Source organism: Mycteria americana, chromosome 1 (assembly GCF_035582795.1).
Source record: "Mycteria americana isolate JAX WOST 10 ecotype Jacksonville Zoo and Gardens chromosome 1, USCA_MyAme_1.0, whole genome shotgun sequence".
NCBI lineage: Eukaryota > Metazoa > Chordata > Aves > Ciconiiformes > Ciconiidae > Mycteria > Mycteria americana.
Genome location: NC_134365.1, coordinates 189,045,848 through 189,062,405, shown reverse-complemented (window position 1 = coordinate 189,062,405; position 16,558 = coordinate 189,045,848). Strand labels below are relative to the sequence as shown.

Genomic DNA, 16,558 nt, shown 5'->3' with positions numbered 1-16,558 from the left:
TGCTGTATTTTCAGGTTTCTTCCAGATCTTCATTCCACCCTATTTTTTTCTTCCTTTTTTAAAATTTATTTTAATTTCATTTCTTCTTCCCTCCTCATCCTCTCTTCCCAGTTTCCATCCTTCCTGTTTATTTGTTTATTCGCTTATTACTTCCATAACGCAGTAGTTCATTGGGACAGATTACAGGCATCGCAGTAGTAAGAAGCAGTAGCACATTTCCCGGCTGCTGACTTCTGCCTAGGGGACCCCATCTCCACAAGTAACGGAGCAGACGAGGGGCACACCCGATTCAGTAGGAGCTGGTATTAGTGTATATGATAAACAAAACAGTGGCAAGAAAGAGAGCAAAGAAAAGCCCCGAAACGTACAGGCTGCCACGCTGGGCCAGAGCAAGTGTCCCTCTAGCTCAGTTTCCTGCTTCTCAGCAGTTTACTGCACCCTTTGCTTCACTCCAAGTCAAGTTTTATTTTAATTTTAAATCCTTAAATCCTGGAGGACCAGATTTGATGATTAGAGGTAGGAAATCCCCTGTGCTGCCATGTGTCCTCCTTTACAACACACTAGAGTGCGCATTCAGAATAAGGGAAACAAGCAGAGATGGAGGTGGTAGATTCCCTTCCTCATCCTGAATTTTCTGCCAGTTTATTTCCAAGTTCCTCATCCATCCTTCCTTCTTCCATTTCCTTTCGTCCTTCCTTTCCAGTCGCACTGCTGTCTATGCTTCCTCTTACCGTCTGCTCCGCAGCCTCCCTCCCCATCTGTCTTTTCCACCACAGCTTTTCTTTCTCCTAAAGCGTTGTACTTAGTGTCTCTGACCAGATCAGGGAAAGAACCAGTGGAGCTCTTAGCAAGGAGGAAGAAAAGCAGGGGCATGATGTAGCCAAGTTTCACTTCTTTTTACCACCAGCGCTGAACTCTGCAGATGAAACAGGGAGCACTGACTGTCCCTCACCACTGCAGAGCAGGGAGGTCTGGCACTAGGCAGGGGCATGTTTTATTTGTACTGAAATATTGGAGTCTTTTAACCAGTCTTTATTCCATTCTCACACATAACGTATTCTGAAATGGTAGGGATAAAGCATATTGGTAAGGCATTTTCTTTTCCCTGTAAGAGACAAAAGAGACATACAAACGGAATTAGTGGTTGATATAGTATGCGTGTTATATTAGGGGAGTCATGCCTTTGATATCTGTAATACAATGATAATTTTGTCTACCTAATCAGTTTTATCTGTCTACCCCATCTAATCTCATCAAACTGTATTTATCCCATGCTTATCAAGAGAATAGTGCAAGTGATTACAAAATCCATGAAGTAGTTTAATCACTGATTTTTTTCCTTTCTATTCCCAAGTAAACGTGTATGAAAAGGAGACTGGGAGATGGGTAGAAGACTATGATAGAAAAGTTGACTTGAGGAAGGGTGATTTTCATTTAGCCCTGAAAGTTACATTTTGATCTTCTGAGGAAAAGACTTTCTAAAATTGACATACCGGCCCATGAGAAAGCTCTTTCTCCCAACTGTATGTACTTTACCCTTGTGGCTGACAATTCAGTAACTCCTGCAAATATTGATGGCCCTGGACTTGAAAATATGGGATAAACAGGTGGCTTGAGGCAGACCTGTTTATATCTCAAAAGCCTGTGTATGCATTTTTCCTGTGCTGATATTTTCCCCTGTGGGTTTCCATTTAGTACCGTGTACTGGTTTTATTTTATGTTCTCAATGATCATCATCAACACTCTGATCTAGATCCCCAGTTAGAGGGCAGCTATTGGCCGGTCCCCAATATAGCAACACTCAAAGGTAAGTCAAGCCATAGAGTTTTGACTAGACCTGTGATGTGGAAATACTGTGTTTGATTTTTATTTAGCACCCTCATTAATTTTTCCTCTTGCTGTTTCTTTAAAGTGAGGATCTTGGCAAGTTCCCAAAGTCTTTTCCTCTGCCATTGTGTATGAAACTGAAATTAAAAATGACAAGACAGGCACGCAGTTAGTGCTAGCTGCGGTCTTGAACAAAGAGATGGGGAAAAGGGTCTGTGAGGGCAATTCATTGCACATGCATGAAGGGGAGGCAATGGCAGGTGGTTCTCTCATACCTTTAAATACCCTCGAACAACTATAAGGAGACATGGTATTGGAAAAGAGCGAGCCTCCCAGCTGCCCCAAATGGGTGCCTGAGGATCCTATAAACAAAATAGGGCCTGCCAGTTGTGCACCCCTTGCTACACAGCATCTTGCTGGCTATCAACCTGTCAAGGAATCTGTTCTTCACTGGCCAGGCCATTGGTCCTGTAGTGTCCCCAAAGCCTGATTTAGGAGGGTGCAAGAAGCCATGCCAAAGGCATTTTCTTTTTTAGTAAAGGGAAAGATGCCAAGCCCTGAGCAACCTGGTCTGACTTTGAAGTTGACCCTGCTCTGAGAGGGGGATTGGACTAGATGACATCCAAGGTCCCTTCCGACCCAGGTTATTCTAAGTTTCTGTGCTGATGGAAACCACCTGGCTGGCTGGCCACCTTCAGTCCTAAGAGTCAGACAAGCAGTGAGATTTTTTCAGTGTGATTAATGGGCAATTTCAAAAATCTGTTAATTTGGAAGCACTTAAACTGGTTACCTAAAGGGAACCATTCACCCAGTGCTACACAGGGTACTGGGTTTTGGACTGCAATTTACACTATTCAATGTTTTTTTCCATTATCCCCATTTACTTCAAAAATAAGGGCCACTTTAGTGAAACTCAGCTTTGCTGGTGCACACACAATCTGTAGATGCACGGTTCTTTTCATTAGCCCTTTATTCAGATTAAGTGGGGCTTTGAGGTCCACAAGAGTCTTGCGTCCTGCAGTGCCATTTCTCAGTCTGTGCACGCCCAGTGTGTTCCTGCCAAGAGAGGCGAAAGATGGGGGAGAGGAAGAGACACTGTCTTCCTGGAAAGTACAGCCCAGCTGGGAGATCTAATTTTAGGTTCACGAGACCTGGCACCTTGGCAGTGTCCTTTCACATCGCTGATAATGCCATTTTGGCACAGAGCAATCGCTATTTGAGGAATGCAGCTGGCGAGTAGAACTGGGGGGGGGTTAATATGTGTCATGGTTTTCAGGGTAGCTGCACCACTGGCCCCTTTTGGCTAGCCCCTTCATGCCTACGCCTCTGTGGATAAAGCCACATAATTACCCCCTTGTTAGTTCAGGGCCCAGCTCTGAAAGGTCACCCACACATTTCTTCTGTTCTGTACTGAATATGGTGTATCTGTAATTCTTCCCTTCAACACCTTGTGACTAGAGCTACATATATGACCACAAACAGCCTTCTGGGGGAAAAAGTAGTGTTTACTCCTCTGAGCAAGAGAAAGCAGAGCAGAATAAAGGGGGCTTTAAAATAACAAACAATCCCCTCATTTGCCTCTCTTGCAATACTCAGTTCTACTTCACCCCAAGCTCATGAACCTTGGAGACCAGGTTTGGTAGGTTCCATGGAAGTTTTTGATGTCTTCTGGATTTGAAGGACCTCTGAAACACTTAGCTTGAGTTTTTCATCTGGGTTTGGGCTCCTTGCTGGAAAATGAAAGTCATACCTCTTCCGTACTGACAGGCCACAAAGCTGTTTGAAAGGAAAATGTCAAATCAAAAGGCACCCGGATTGTTTTTTTTGGAAGGATCACTACATATATGGATATTTAATGTCTTTGAAGCTATTGTCTCATATGTGCTGTAGTACAGACAGTCCCTTGTATTTATACAGCAGGATGTTTTTCCAGCAGTAAAACAGAGTATGCCTAGATAGGCATTTTTGCAAAGATGCTCCTCATCTACTACACAAGCCTTAGCTTTGCTGTCCCTGGAGAGAATTCAAAACTGAGTTTTAACTGTGGTGGTGAGGTGCTGAAGCTCTTCGAACCACAGGCAAACCATGAGACTGAAAGGTAGGTTCTCTTGGATCGCTGTTCAAGACCAGCAAACACCATTTTTCCTGCCATTTTGAATGGGAGCTTCCTGCCCCTGGAGTTATTAGGCAGTGGTTGTAGCAGTGTGTGTTTCTGAAGAGCCTCCTATATGCCAGGTCAGCAGAGAGTTCATCTCCGCAGCATCCCATGATTTGAGAAGTCTCTGCTGGGCTGCTCTGCTTCTGAGGCTGCTGCAGTGGGTTGGCGTGGAGAAATTAGAGCTGGCCCTGTGCAGACTGATTAATTTTACCTGCATCTGAAGGCTCTGTTTGCAGCTTTCTATGTAGTGTTTTCTCAAACTTTTCCTGAATCAGCATTTTAAAAGTTAGAGAAACTGCTCTGCAAGTATCTTTCAGCCTTGGAAATAAAACTTGAAAAAAGGTAGGTGCCCAGTATATGGTCTTCCACAGTATGGTCACGAAAAGCTCCTTTTATAGCTTTGGCATGATTTGTTTGTCCTCTGACAGCAGCCAAGGGTTTCAGTTCAGAGCAGGGCCCTGTTGTACCATTGCATAGCCCCAGACTTAAAGCCTTTGCAGCCTGCTAGCTTTAGCATAGGATACATTGACCAAATTATGAATATGTAGAACAACAGTAAAGATGTGGCACAACAGGTTTCATTGTTTGTTCTGAAAAGTCTTGCAAATGTCTAATACATCCATCCACACTTTTAAAATTACTTTGAAGAATGCTGAACTCAATTCATTTGTAGGTGGTTTATATTTGCTGCCAGATTATTTCCAATGGGGAATGGGGAAGTAGTGTTTCCAATTGTAAAGCCTCAAAATTTGAGATCTGGCATCAATGCAGGTATGACACCACTCTCTTTGTGGCCCAGGAATTTATGTAGCACAATTTTCTCATTCATCTAGAGTCATGGTTTTTATAAAATTCAGCCTTTCCCCATACTTCCAATTCCTTTAACAGGCTGGAGAAAAGCACTAAATGGCACATGATCTCCACAGGATCAGGGGAAGAAGGACTCTACATTCAAATCAAAACAGATCCTTTTTCAGTAGTTGTTTTTTGTGTAGCTGGCCTTTGCACTTATAAAGGTTGGGAGTATCAGGTAGAAAAATGATATATTTTGAGAGACTCGGGAATGTAGATTCTGTACCTTTGGGTCAACTTTTTCAGCTCATCTACTATGTTGATAGGTGATGCAGAAAATTGCAAGGAAAAATGAGCGGATGAATGTTTATCTTCCTGTGAAAGCACAATGATCGATAGATCCTGTGTAGATATGTGGGACTCTGTTAATGTACATTTTTACTTAACTGCACTTGAGGGGGAAAAAAAGGAAAAAAAAAGAAGCGAAGTCCTGCAACAGTTAGTTCTGCTTGTTGGTTTCAGGTTACCGCATGAGATTAGGATCTAGCACAGACAAAAAGGATTCAGGTCGCCTTCATGTTGATTTTGCTCAGGCAAGAGATGACTTTTATGAATGGGAATGCAAACAAAGAATGCTGGCCCGAGAAGAACGCCACAGACGCAAAATGGAAGAAGATAGACTGCGCCCTCCTTCTCCTCCGGCAATAATGCATTATTCTGAACACGAAGCTGCTTTGCTGGCTGAAAAATTGAAAGGTAAGCAGCACTTGATACTTTTCAATGTATTATTCCTTAAGAGCAGGAGCCATCCAGAAGTCAGAGCGGGGGAGCAGATTTCTCTCTGATGTATTTCATTACTTTCTTTACCTGTTAGCTGTCCCCCGTTCCTCTGCCATTTCTATGACAATGGTAGCGATACTCGCCCATCTGCTAGAAATGTATAACGCCTGTCCATCTACCTGTTCTTTAACAGTTAAAACACAACCTTCAGAATACTACAGTGGGGTTTTTTCTGTTCAGTTGCGGTCATCATCTACCTTGGAAATGCTCTCATAATAAGACAACCTGTTACAAACATCCTTCATATTTAAAGGCCTGATTCTTAAAATGTCTTTATTCCTTGATTCCTATGATATGTCATACATTTCATACATGCAACTGTCCCAATTCCTAGCATTTAAATTGCCCTCATGAGCTGCATTTTAACTTGCCCCTCAGATGCAGTGGTACAACTTATCTCTGACACACACCATCCATTCTTTCATTGCCTCTTTAGAGTTAGAATTACTTGTGCAGGATAGCGTATTGTTTTGGTATGCATTTGCTTGCTTGTTTGTTTTTTTCTAGGTACACTTACCAAGTTAATATTTTTCAAGGGTGCAGCCTGAGGATTCCTGTCTTTGGTAGTTAACATAGAAAGTGAGAAGCAAAGAAATAAAATTATTCATGGTAAAGAAATTTAAAAAAAGATCAAGCAAACAATTCCTCATACCCCTTAGAGTTGTATTTGTTTTCATTAAGTGTTTAGCAATTGTGTTTGGCATTCTTTCCCCACGTGGTGGCCAAGCACATTACTTTACTATGTGCCAGGTCACAAGAAACTGTGGTTCTTGTTTCAGGATTATCCAGATTAGATTTAGGCTATCTAACTGTCAACACACTGGCCTCTGTTCTAACTATGAAACATGTCTGGGGAGCCGGAGAAGGACAGTGCAAAGTGTTGCATCCCTTGGAGCATGGAGCAGAGATGCACCCTACTGTCTCTTGGAGTACTGCCTTGGTCGCTGTTGTCACTGTTACCTCGGTCTGTTATTGGTTTGGCTGACTGATACTCTCACCACATGCACTCCTCTATTAAATAATTCATTAAGCAACTGGGAGATTGGTAAAAGAACCCAGATGGATTGATAGACCAGGAAAAAAAGAGGAAAGAGGCCCAAATAGAAGAATTTTTAATTCTTACCTAGCTTCCAGTCCAGGTCCTCTAGAGGTTACACAATATAATACAGAGTTTTAGATCCATCTGTTCCCAGAATCTGTTTCCAATTGAATATTTAGGAGTTAATCTTTTATAGGGAAGTTTTTCTTTATGTAGTAAGGCCTAGAGGTTTCCTGAACTAAGCCAGAAAATGTAAGAAGTCTGGACAATTTCTTCCATATGGCTAGCCATTGCTTGGGGCAACTGAATGTGGGTTTTTGCAAGATATTTGAGATGTCTATATTTAGAAGGGTTTTTCTTTTTGTTCTGGGAAGTTTCTTAATTAAAACTTATTCCAAGTACTTAGATCTTTGGTTCTCCTGAGGGACATTTGACCAGAGCTTGGCATATATGCACGAGTTTAACATGGAAGCATTTTGAGCACGATACAGACCAACACCATGTACATGACTGTTTCTCTGGAAATAAAGGTAAACTTTCAGAAACATACACAATTAAATATAATAAATTAAGAAACAAAAATGATAAGCTTATTTTTTATTGGTTAAAAATTCATTAAAATCCAGCAAAAGAACATTCTTCAATTTTAAAAACTTCGGTAATTAGCAATTGCCTTGTAGCGAGATTAATGGCACTAGCCCTGGATATGTATAGATTATTGGGGATGGAGAATGCAAAGAAGCCCCCTCTCTTCTCACTGGTCATGAGTTTTCTCCTTTACTAGGTAGTCTAGAAAGCAGAAGTGGGGCTCAGTCATTATACTGGTCTGATTTACCTTTCCTATGGCATCATAGCCAGTATCTATAAGGCAGTGGGGTAGAACGTTATGGCCTCCCTTGGGCAACATGGATTCACCACATGAGCCCTTTGTGACATCCTAAAAACAGAAGTAAAGCAACACTAAAAAAACTTCTTTAACTCTGGCAAAGGGCAGTTCATGTCATCATACATTCACAATTTAAATGTGGACTTCAGTGAAGCTAACAGAAGATATATATATATATATGTACACACACATACACACACACACATATGTATATACAACTTGGGGACAAAATCTCAGGTCTCTGGATATGACCAGATTTGCTTTGCTGCAAAAGCCTGGACAATTCATCCTAAAGAAAGAAGGATCAAAATATATCTGCTCTTGGCAGGATTTACCTTGAAAGATTGGGTTTTGAGCAGATGCTTTGCAGTTGTTTTCTTAAAGAAAGTCATGACCTCCCTGTGGTACCCACTTCAAAAGACTCCTGAGCTCTGTTGCCAGCTCATGAGACAGAGCTGCAGGTGCCCAACGTGCAGGTTTCAGCTCCTGCAGTGCCTCCAGAACTTCACTGAGCAACACAAGCCAAAAAGCAAGTCAAAATAGCTAAACATCTGTCATCCCAAGATACTGCTTTGCAATCACAGATGTGGACAACTTGGTCTGAATCCAAGCAACTTTTGTTGTCAAAATAACCTTGGAAATTCCTGACAGCAAGGAAATTTGACGGTGAGCAGAGATGAACTAGGCTCATCAGCCAGTCCCCTGTTGTGGTCTAGATATTTATTGCCTCTATAACGGAGGTGACAATATCTTTTTTCACCTTCTGCAAAGTGCAGCATAAGACTTAAGGAATTCGTTGTTTTTGTGCACCAGACTTGGCTGGAAACTCTCGCCCCAGTATTGTCAGCATATTCCTATTCCTCTCATGTGCTGAAGTCACCTGGTGCAGCAGTAACCGCCGTAGAGGAGAGCGGGTGAGAGGGTATAGAGGAACTTTTATGCTGGTTGGAAACAAAGGGTCATTATAAAATTTCAGCCAGGTAATCTTTACTGGTATTGTTGCCTCAGTGTAAAATAGCTCCCAAAACACACAAAGTATGTTTAGAGAGGAGACATTGTTTTATTCTGCGCAGGGTGCAAGGTGGAATATTTCCCCAAATCGAGCACACTTATTGTAATTCTCTTCAGTATTTATACATGAAAGTTAACACACCACGCCTATCTAATACATAATAATTAGACTAACTAATCCTCCTCTTCTTCCATTGGTCTGTATTTTCTCCGCTTCGATTTAAAGCTACAGTGTGATTTTAATTCACTGGGCTTGCTCACAAGGAGTGGGGGGGGTAGTCCTTTCGTTCCTCAGTTGGGTCGGTGGTCGCAATCTCCCCCTGCCGTCTTTACCTGTCCCCTAGTTACTGTGATTCCTGCTGTTTTCATGGTTGTTGTGGCGTCCCTTTATCTTTACAACTCTCCCGCTAAGAGTATGTTCCCGTTATTGGTCTTTGAAGTGTTACAGCTTCACATTCTTTTAGGAGAAACATATGCTTGTTAGTAAAATATGCAGTGCCCGTACCCTCTTATCTAGCTGAGGCATTATCTTTTACCTTGAAGATTCTATAATTCTCATCTTCTCATATGCTAGTTTCTATTCCTAACTGTGATCCCTTCTTAGCTACTAATAACTCTTACACTATTTCTATTTTATTCTAAAATATATATGCATATATACACGGTTCAAGGTGACAGTATGGAGCTTCATAGAAAAAAAGAACCGGTTTCTCAAAATGGGCTGCCTGGTGACTGGGGCTGGGAACTAAGACACTTCCATTGCGTATGAGGCCTTGCATACCTGCAAAAGCATGAGGGGTTATGACTTCTTCTCCATTCCCTGCTCTCTGTGGACTATCCCAAATCCCTTTGTATCTGTAAAGAACTTGGTTAGAACACTTGATTTATGCAGAAATAAGGAAAACCCATCAAACTGTAGACCAGTGCAATTCTTCACCACTTCCCATTTTAGACTGTAGCAGACAGAGCTATTTAATGGGTATCTTTTTCTTTCTCTTTTTCTTTTTCTTTTGCTTTTGCTTTTTCTCTTTTTCTTTTTCTCTTTTTCTTTTTGTCTTTTCCTTTTTCTTTTTCCTTTTTTTTTCTCTGCTAAGGTATTCAGGATCATACAAATGAAATCCTTCATAACTTTTTCCTTGTTGGCAGTGTGGACATTTTTCTTCACCTTTCGTGTTGTTAGCCAAGAGTGTATTCACTTTCCTTTTCTCTAACGGCCTGTGATGTTGTTCCTCTCCTTGTCCACCTATCATGTTTTGCTGTTGCCACTTTTCACTACGTGGCAGTGACATATTGCCAGTATCTTGGGTGTAGGTCTCATGGATTTGAGCCTGTAGCTCTAAAAATATAGGCCTATGCTACTAGCTTTCACTGATTAAACATTTTGTGAGCTGGTCTGCATTGATAATTTGCAAGTGATGTTCTTTGCTGGTCACAGCCAGAGCCAAAAGAGGGAGAAGCCAAAGAGATGATAGTTCATAAAAGAGGAGTTTTACTGCATTGAAAAGATGACTTGTCACAAAATATTTGATTTAAATTTGTTTCATGCACTCCCATATCATGTTCACAAGCCTTCTTCATGACTCCAGGACATAGAAGGCAGAAGAGAACTGAGCCTGGACTATCAGAATGAAATGAGCTCCGGCATTCAAACTAGATGGGTAACATGGGGAAGAACATGAGCTCCTTCTCATACCAGGGCTATGCTGATCAGTTTTAGGTTTGTACCGCACATCTTAGGTTTGCAAGCTAGTTGGGAAAATAAAACTTCTATTTAATTTTGCATGACAAGTTATTTTTGTTTGGGGTTTTTTTTGACCTTCCAAACCACTAAAGTAGATTTGAACGGAAAAGCAGAATAAAAAATAGCCACAATTTTTTTAAAATGGTAAAATAAAATTTCACTTTGTCAAAAGGTACTCTTCAAATCTACTTTTTGATCCAAACATTCCAAAATTTGTCATGACATTGCAAATAGTTTCATCAAACCACTCTCTGATTGCCACGGAATAAGAGAATAGCTAAGCATAACTCAGGTTAATGAAACTTCTGGCCTCCTTTCTGACATTCTCCTGCCTTAGGTAAAAATCTGTTTCCTTGAGGAAATGTCTCAAGAAATTCATAGATGTGAATTCTGGGAAACCAAGGTCTTTTACAGTGAAGTGTAAATGTGAACTGCCTCCTCAAAAAGCCTTTGAGAATAGACCCTGAGTTCTTGTTCTGACAAAACCAGCAGAATATTGTGTCTTCTGCTGTTACATTACAAAAACGTGACCTTCTTGTCTCCTGGTTCATTGCAACATTTTGTTTGGTGCGTGTCTTTGAGATTTTAATTCCTCAGTATTAAATCAGGTGCGTTATTACTGCACAGTGAGATGTGTCGGTAGATATTTAGGATCAAATTTGCATACTCTGACATCTGTTTTCCTGGGTGTTTTATAAACAGTTGAGTAATGTGGTGCCCAGAACATCACACAACTGGAGATAGGCTGAATCTTTTATCCTTAAGTGGAACACTGCTCTGTCAGGTGCATTGGAACAAACCATTTTAATCTGTGTGCTTATGACATTTGCGTTTCAAAGCAGAATTTCGAACATTATGGTATTCTTAATTCAAGCATATCTGTACCTAATAGTATCATTTTCAGAAATCACTTCTTGCAAATAAGCTCCTTTAAAATACTACATCTGTCTTATTTGCTGCAGGTAGTTAAATAGTTCCACCATATAACAAAGACATCTCTTTATATCTGATTATCTTTTTTTTTAAATGTTTTGAGCAAAGGAGACATAAATATCTGCAAGTTATATACAGTACCCTGGAATTTACCTCCCTTTTAAATACACTGTTTCTTTATGAGCACAGGGAAGTTATTCATGTGGTTTTCCATTTAAAAAAATATAATTTGAAAAATTGAGAAGCTGCTTCTTTGCCAGGCACTGTATTATCCCCTGAAGAGAGAACAGATTGGAAATTTAAATAAATAGATGGCAGTTACAGTAGAATGAACTAACCAGGGATGCATCTTGTGCAAGATTCAGGTAACATCAAGCCTGACAATCTCAACCCTTGCACATCGTTTGAAATATAAACAACATTTAATTGCTTGGGAAATAGGATATTTCACTGAGAAGAAAACCACGCTGCTTTCATTATTACTCTGCACTTGAGAGCCAGACTTGTGGAGCGCTGCAGAAGCGGTGCAGTTATCCAGAGAGGCAAGTCTCACGCAGAAAGGCTCGAATTCAGTGCAGGGCTACGTCAGAAGGGGAAGCAAAACTGAGATCCTCTGAACAAATCCAATGAATGCCAGGTTTAATTGCTGCTGAAAGGCTCCAGACCTTTTTTTAGCACAATCTTCTTTTATTAGTAGTATATCAGGACAGAGCCCTACCACAGACGTTTCGATGCTTCAGCGTCAAATCTGTTCACTCACCCTTCCCGTTTTTAGATCATCATTTTCTCCTTCCTTCTTCCATATGCTGCTGACATCTGCTGTGACACAATACATCTGGCTGCAAGAGCCTCGCACAGGGCTGTGAGCAGGCATGGTGCGAGGGCACTTTTGTCTGCTGGCAGAGGAGCATAAGGTGGGTTCAGCTATCGGCAGCCTGGTAACCCAATTCCCTGGGCACCTTCTTCCAAAAGCCTGCAAGAAATAGGTTCGCTGTTAAGTGCAATGCTAAAAGTGTCCTCCTTCACCTAATCTGTATTGTATCAATGCAAATTTTAAGGTTTTAATATAAACCCACTTGATTAAATGTACCGCACTGCAAAACGACTCAAGTTAATTACTATGAACTGGGAAATTGCAGCTCACCGATCTGAAAGTTTGTGGTGTGATTTTGAGAAATAGGAAGGAAACTCAATACCCTCATAATTACTTTTTATTGGAAATAATGGCATCAGCAGGATAAGATAATGGATTTCTGTGTCTCACATGAAACACCCACCTCTGGAAGAATCTTGTGTGATTTAATTTGGAAGAAAGAGTTTGATGATAGAGAGGGGAGGGAGTACCTTTTAAGATATCTTTTAGTAAATGTCTATGCGTATTTTTATCAAATCTAGTTTCAGCTAGTCATTTATTACATAACTGGGAAAGTTTCTTGGTTATAGCATACAGTTAAGGCTATTTAAGAAACAGTAAGGTGGATATTAATCATTCTTTAAAATAACCCTTTGGCAGTAAGAATTTGTATTCCCTGATTCTCACTTATTATGCAGTGCCATTGGGTTAAAAATGTTATTAATCCCAAAAGTACCAGACTGATGTGTGTGTTGCATGACACAATTATATAAGGTATTTGAGCCGGGGAAAAAGGAAGGTAAGGGTAGTAGCTGAAGAGTTGTGTTTCTAGGTCAGTGGCAGGCACTCAGTGCAGGAGAAGCTCTTAAGCCAAGAGAAAAATAGGTCGTCATTGTGGTACCAAAAGTGGCGTGTGCTGGGCAGCAAATTGTTCCTGATGCACGGGGGAGCTGGGCTGAACCCACTGATGAGAGAGGTTAGTAAGCCTTTTCCCTGGCCTGATTCACCCACAGCAGTCACCCACTGTGGGTTCTTATTTTTCATATTAATTCAGTGTCTGCAGTTTAGAAATCTTAGTTATAGCATAATAAGTTATTAAATCAGAAGTCAGATTAACAGGAACCTTGGCCATACAACCTCCCCTGGCTGCAGTTACACGGAGTGAAGAAGTATGCATACTGAACTGGCCTCTAACACTTTCCTGTAATAGCCGGACTGGGCCCAGTTTGACAAACTGGAACTGGAGTGTGATCAGCCGAGCAGCTCCAGGCAGAGCTGAGGGCAGCGTCACCATGAGCGAAGGGGTAGTGCTGGGCAGGTGGGGATGAGGCAGGGGACAAAACATCCTCCTACGGCACAGCTACAGCTGACGGGGACAGCCTGTCAATCAGAGGCAAATAGATGGGACATATCCCATGACTCTTGTCCCCTCTCTGTATGCCCTGTGGCACTGTCATTCCCAGTGCTCACAAGAGTACGTTCACGGGGTGTTTGGTAACTGGATTTCTCCTGGTCAGGGCAGAGCTTAGCATAAGGGTATTCCTGCCCCTGCCCATCTTACAGAAGGGCCAGGGAAAAATGAGATCATTAATGCAACCCAAAACATACACAGCCAGCACAGGAGCTTTCTAGGTGTAGTCATTAGGATAAAGAACAACAGCTCTGTCTTTTCAGCATCTCCTCGCAAGCCTAGGAGATCGTATCAGGGGAGCAAGATTAGGGACAAGAGATAGCATGTGCTGACTCTGGACAACACCATGGCCTGCAGGACAACACAGAAGGATTGCTGCGATTTAGACAGGCTCCCAGTGTTGCGTGAATTATCTCGGATAATTTTCAAACATTTGAGAACACCCAGGGTTGGAAAGATACTAACAAGGTTAAAAGCAACTGTAGCCCAGTGTGTGTTCTTGTCCTAGCTAGAAGTCCAGCAAACAATGTCACCCTCGAAACACAGAAATATAAAGTTAGCTATATTTGAAATATGTCTATAGATGTAAAAATGATAGTAATAAGAGTGTTTGAATGCCTGGCTTCAGAGTGATGGATTAGTCTATCTCCTTTCTAATGTCTAAGGCCTTAGAAACTGTCACCAAAGTTGTGAAAGCACCTTACGGAGGTGCTTAACATTGAGAGATAAATAGTCACAACATTTCAGATTACTCTGAGCTGAATTCTGCCCTGTGTTACACCAGGGAAACTCCATAAACTGAGAGTTAAATCTCTGTTTCCAACACTTTTTCCCAGTATACCATTTTGCAGCGGTTCTTGTCATTGCTTTTTCTATTAAAAAGTTTATGCCAGTTGAGATTGCTTAGAGGTGGTCAAATTACAAGCAGAAAAATGCAAAACATTTGTCAACAATTATTCCTTTTTTTCATAGAAATATCCCTGTTGACAATTTCCAGACAGCTCTAGGGATGCATTTTCTTTTCTTTATATTTCGTTTCATATAAGTTGTGAGCTAGGATTTAAGTGCCAAATATCTTCAGTTGATACAAGAGGAATTTGAAATATCTTATCTCTAGAGGCCTGTGATTGAGTCTGGCAGCACCTGGAAATCTCTATCGACAGATAACCAGCAAGCCATCCTCAACAGATGGGTAACATTAAAGCGACATAGCATGCATCTCAGCTTGCAGTATATCTGAAAACCCAACACAGGTACACAAACACTGTGTAGGTGTTCTGTAACTGGTGCACTTACGTAACGGTTGGGATTACTCTGACCAAATGTAGATGTCTGTTGCAGAGATATCTATATATGAGCAGGTCATCCCAGGCTCCCAGAAGCAGGCACTTCTCACCTCACCTTCAAATAGACGGCTAAAACAGGACTGACAAAGCCTGTCCGACAAGTGTCCGTCTCTTTCCATTGACTGTACCAGGACCCTGGGGTTACTAAATCAGATGTTGACATAAAGGAGATGAATCCTACCTTATTTGCTTAAAACATGCTGTAACTTGGAGGAGCAAAAAGCTTTCAGTGCAAGAAATAATTTGCCGCATGCTCATTTTAAAAGAACAATTACATATGGGAGCATGTCTTATATAAAGGAATTTATTTTAAGAGTATATTTTTAAACAGTGTATATTTATGTGCATCCTACCGCAAGGGAATAATTTTGAACAGAATTAGGAGTTTTGTTTTATTTTTTTTAATGAATGGCTGCAATCATAAGGCAGTTCATGCTCTGCTTAAATTAGATTCCATTGCTGCGTTTCTTCTACTATTTATCTACGAAATAAAAAATAAATGAACAATCTGGTATAAAAATCTGATTTTCTTTCTGATTACTCAGAAAGAGTCACTGCATTCTGGATAAAGAAAGTTAATTCACGGTGAGTTACCTTATGCCAGTCATTGAGTAGTCAGCTCAAGAATAGAAAAGTTAGAAATGAAGGTGAAATAAGGAAATTTTAGAGCTGTAGAGAAAAGATTTTCTTTACTAGTGTGCTCCTGTTGTGCATATATTACCCTCTAGCATTTTTAAATGTAACTTCTAATTATGTAATCAATGAAGATGCTGATGTTTACCAATGAAAGGATTTTTTCCTGCTAGTACAGAGCCATGAATTAACTATAACAGGCCCACAGACCTCTGCAGCTCCCTGGCAGTACAGTATGTTGAAAACAGGTTTTCAGCATGTCTTTTTAAATGTCAGAAGGATGGCATGTTTATGAACATCCCTCACAGACACCAACTGTGCCTGATAAAAACAAAACAAAAGGAGGGGTGTTTTCATTTCATATAGACTCTATAGCAAAACAACATACGTCTGTGTACTGGGGAGACATTAAAGCAAGAAAAAGGGAGAATGGTTCTGTGCAACTGATTTTCCTCATGCATCTCCATGAAACATTTTTGCTCAGTTCTGCAGACTGTTTCTTCGCAGGTCACGGTGTACCTCTTCAGAGGTGCTTCTGTGTATCATCTCCCCAACTTTGCTGTTCATGTCTTGACCTAGATTGAATGGGTTAATTTACTCTAAATGGTACTTCAGTGTTGGGTGATAAATTATGTGTGATGATATAGATAATGATGTCTACAAGGAAAAAAGAGGAATATTCGGCTGTAGTTACTCTCTACTCACAATCAGCCGCATCCTTGGTGTTAACAGGCTAGTGCCATCCACAGGGTGACCTGACTGTACAGACTGTTGGAAATTGCATGCTAACATTGCCAGAAGCCATTACAGGTTATTCTTATTGACTACTGTAATTATAATAAACATTATGTTCCAAGGATGAGTTCTTGGCTGTATTGGATCTGTGACATCCAGCTCCCGTGTATTTTGCAGGCTGAAGATTTTACCCAAGCATGGAAAGCCTTATCTTAGTGTTTTCTCGCAATGAAGAGGCTTTGCACGAGCCTTGTTAACATACGAGGACCATATTCAGCCAACCTCACTCGTCAGAGCCACTTAATACATACCTGCCGTGTATGTATCCAGCAAAGCTAGGACGTAGAGTCTAA

The 16,558-nt window shown here is 40.9% G+C and overlaps 1 protein-coding gene across 9 annotated transcripts in view; it reads left to right on the top strand.

Annotated features, from left to right (window-relative positions):
- Window positions 1-16,558, top strand: part of ENOX1 (ecto-NOX disulfide-thiol exchanger 1) — a 397,458-nt gene that overhangs the window by 291,332 nt on the left and 89,568 nt on the right. For all 9 annotated transcript variants that reach the window (XM_075489098.1, XM_075489137.1, XM_075489072.1 and 6 more), the window contains one exon: window positions 5,300-5,533. In XM_075489098.1, coding sequence (XP_075345213.1) covers window positions 5,300-5,533 — 234 coding nt within the window. The remainder of the gene's footprint in view (window positions 1-5,299; window positions 5,534-16,558) is intronic.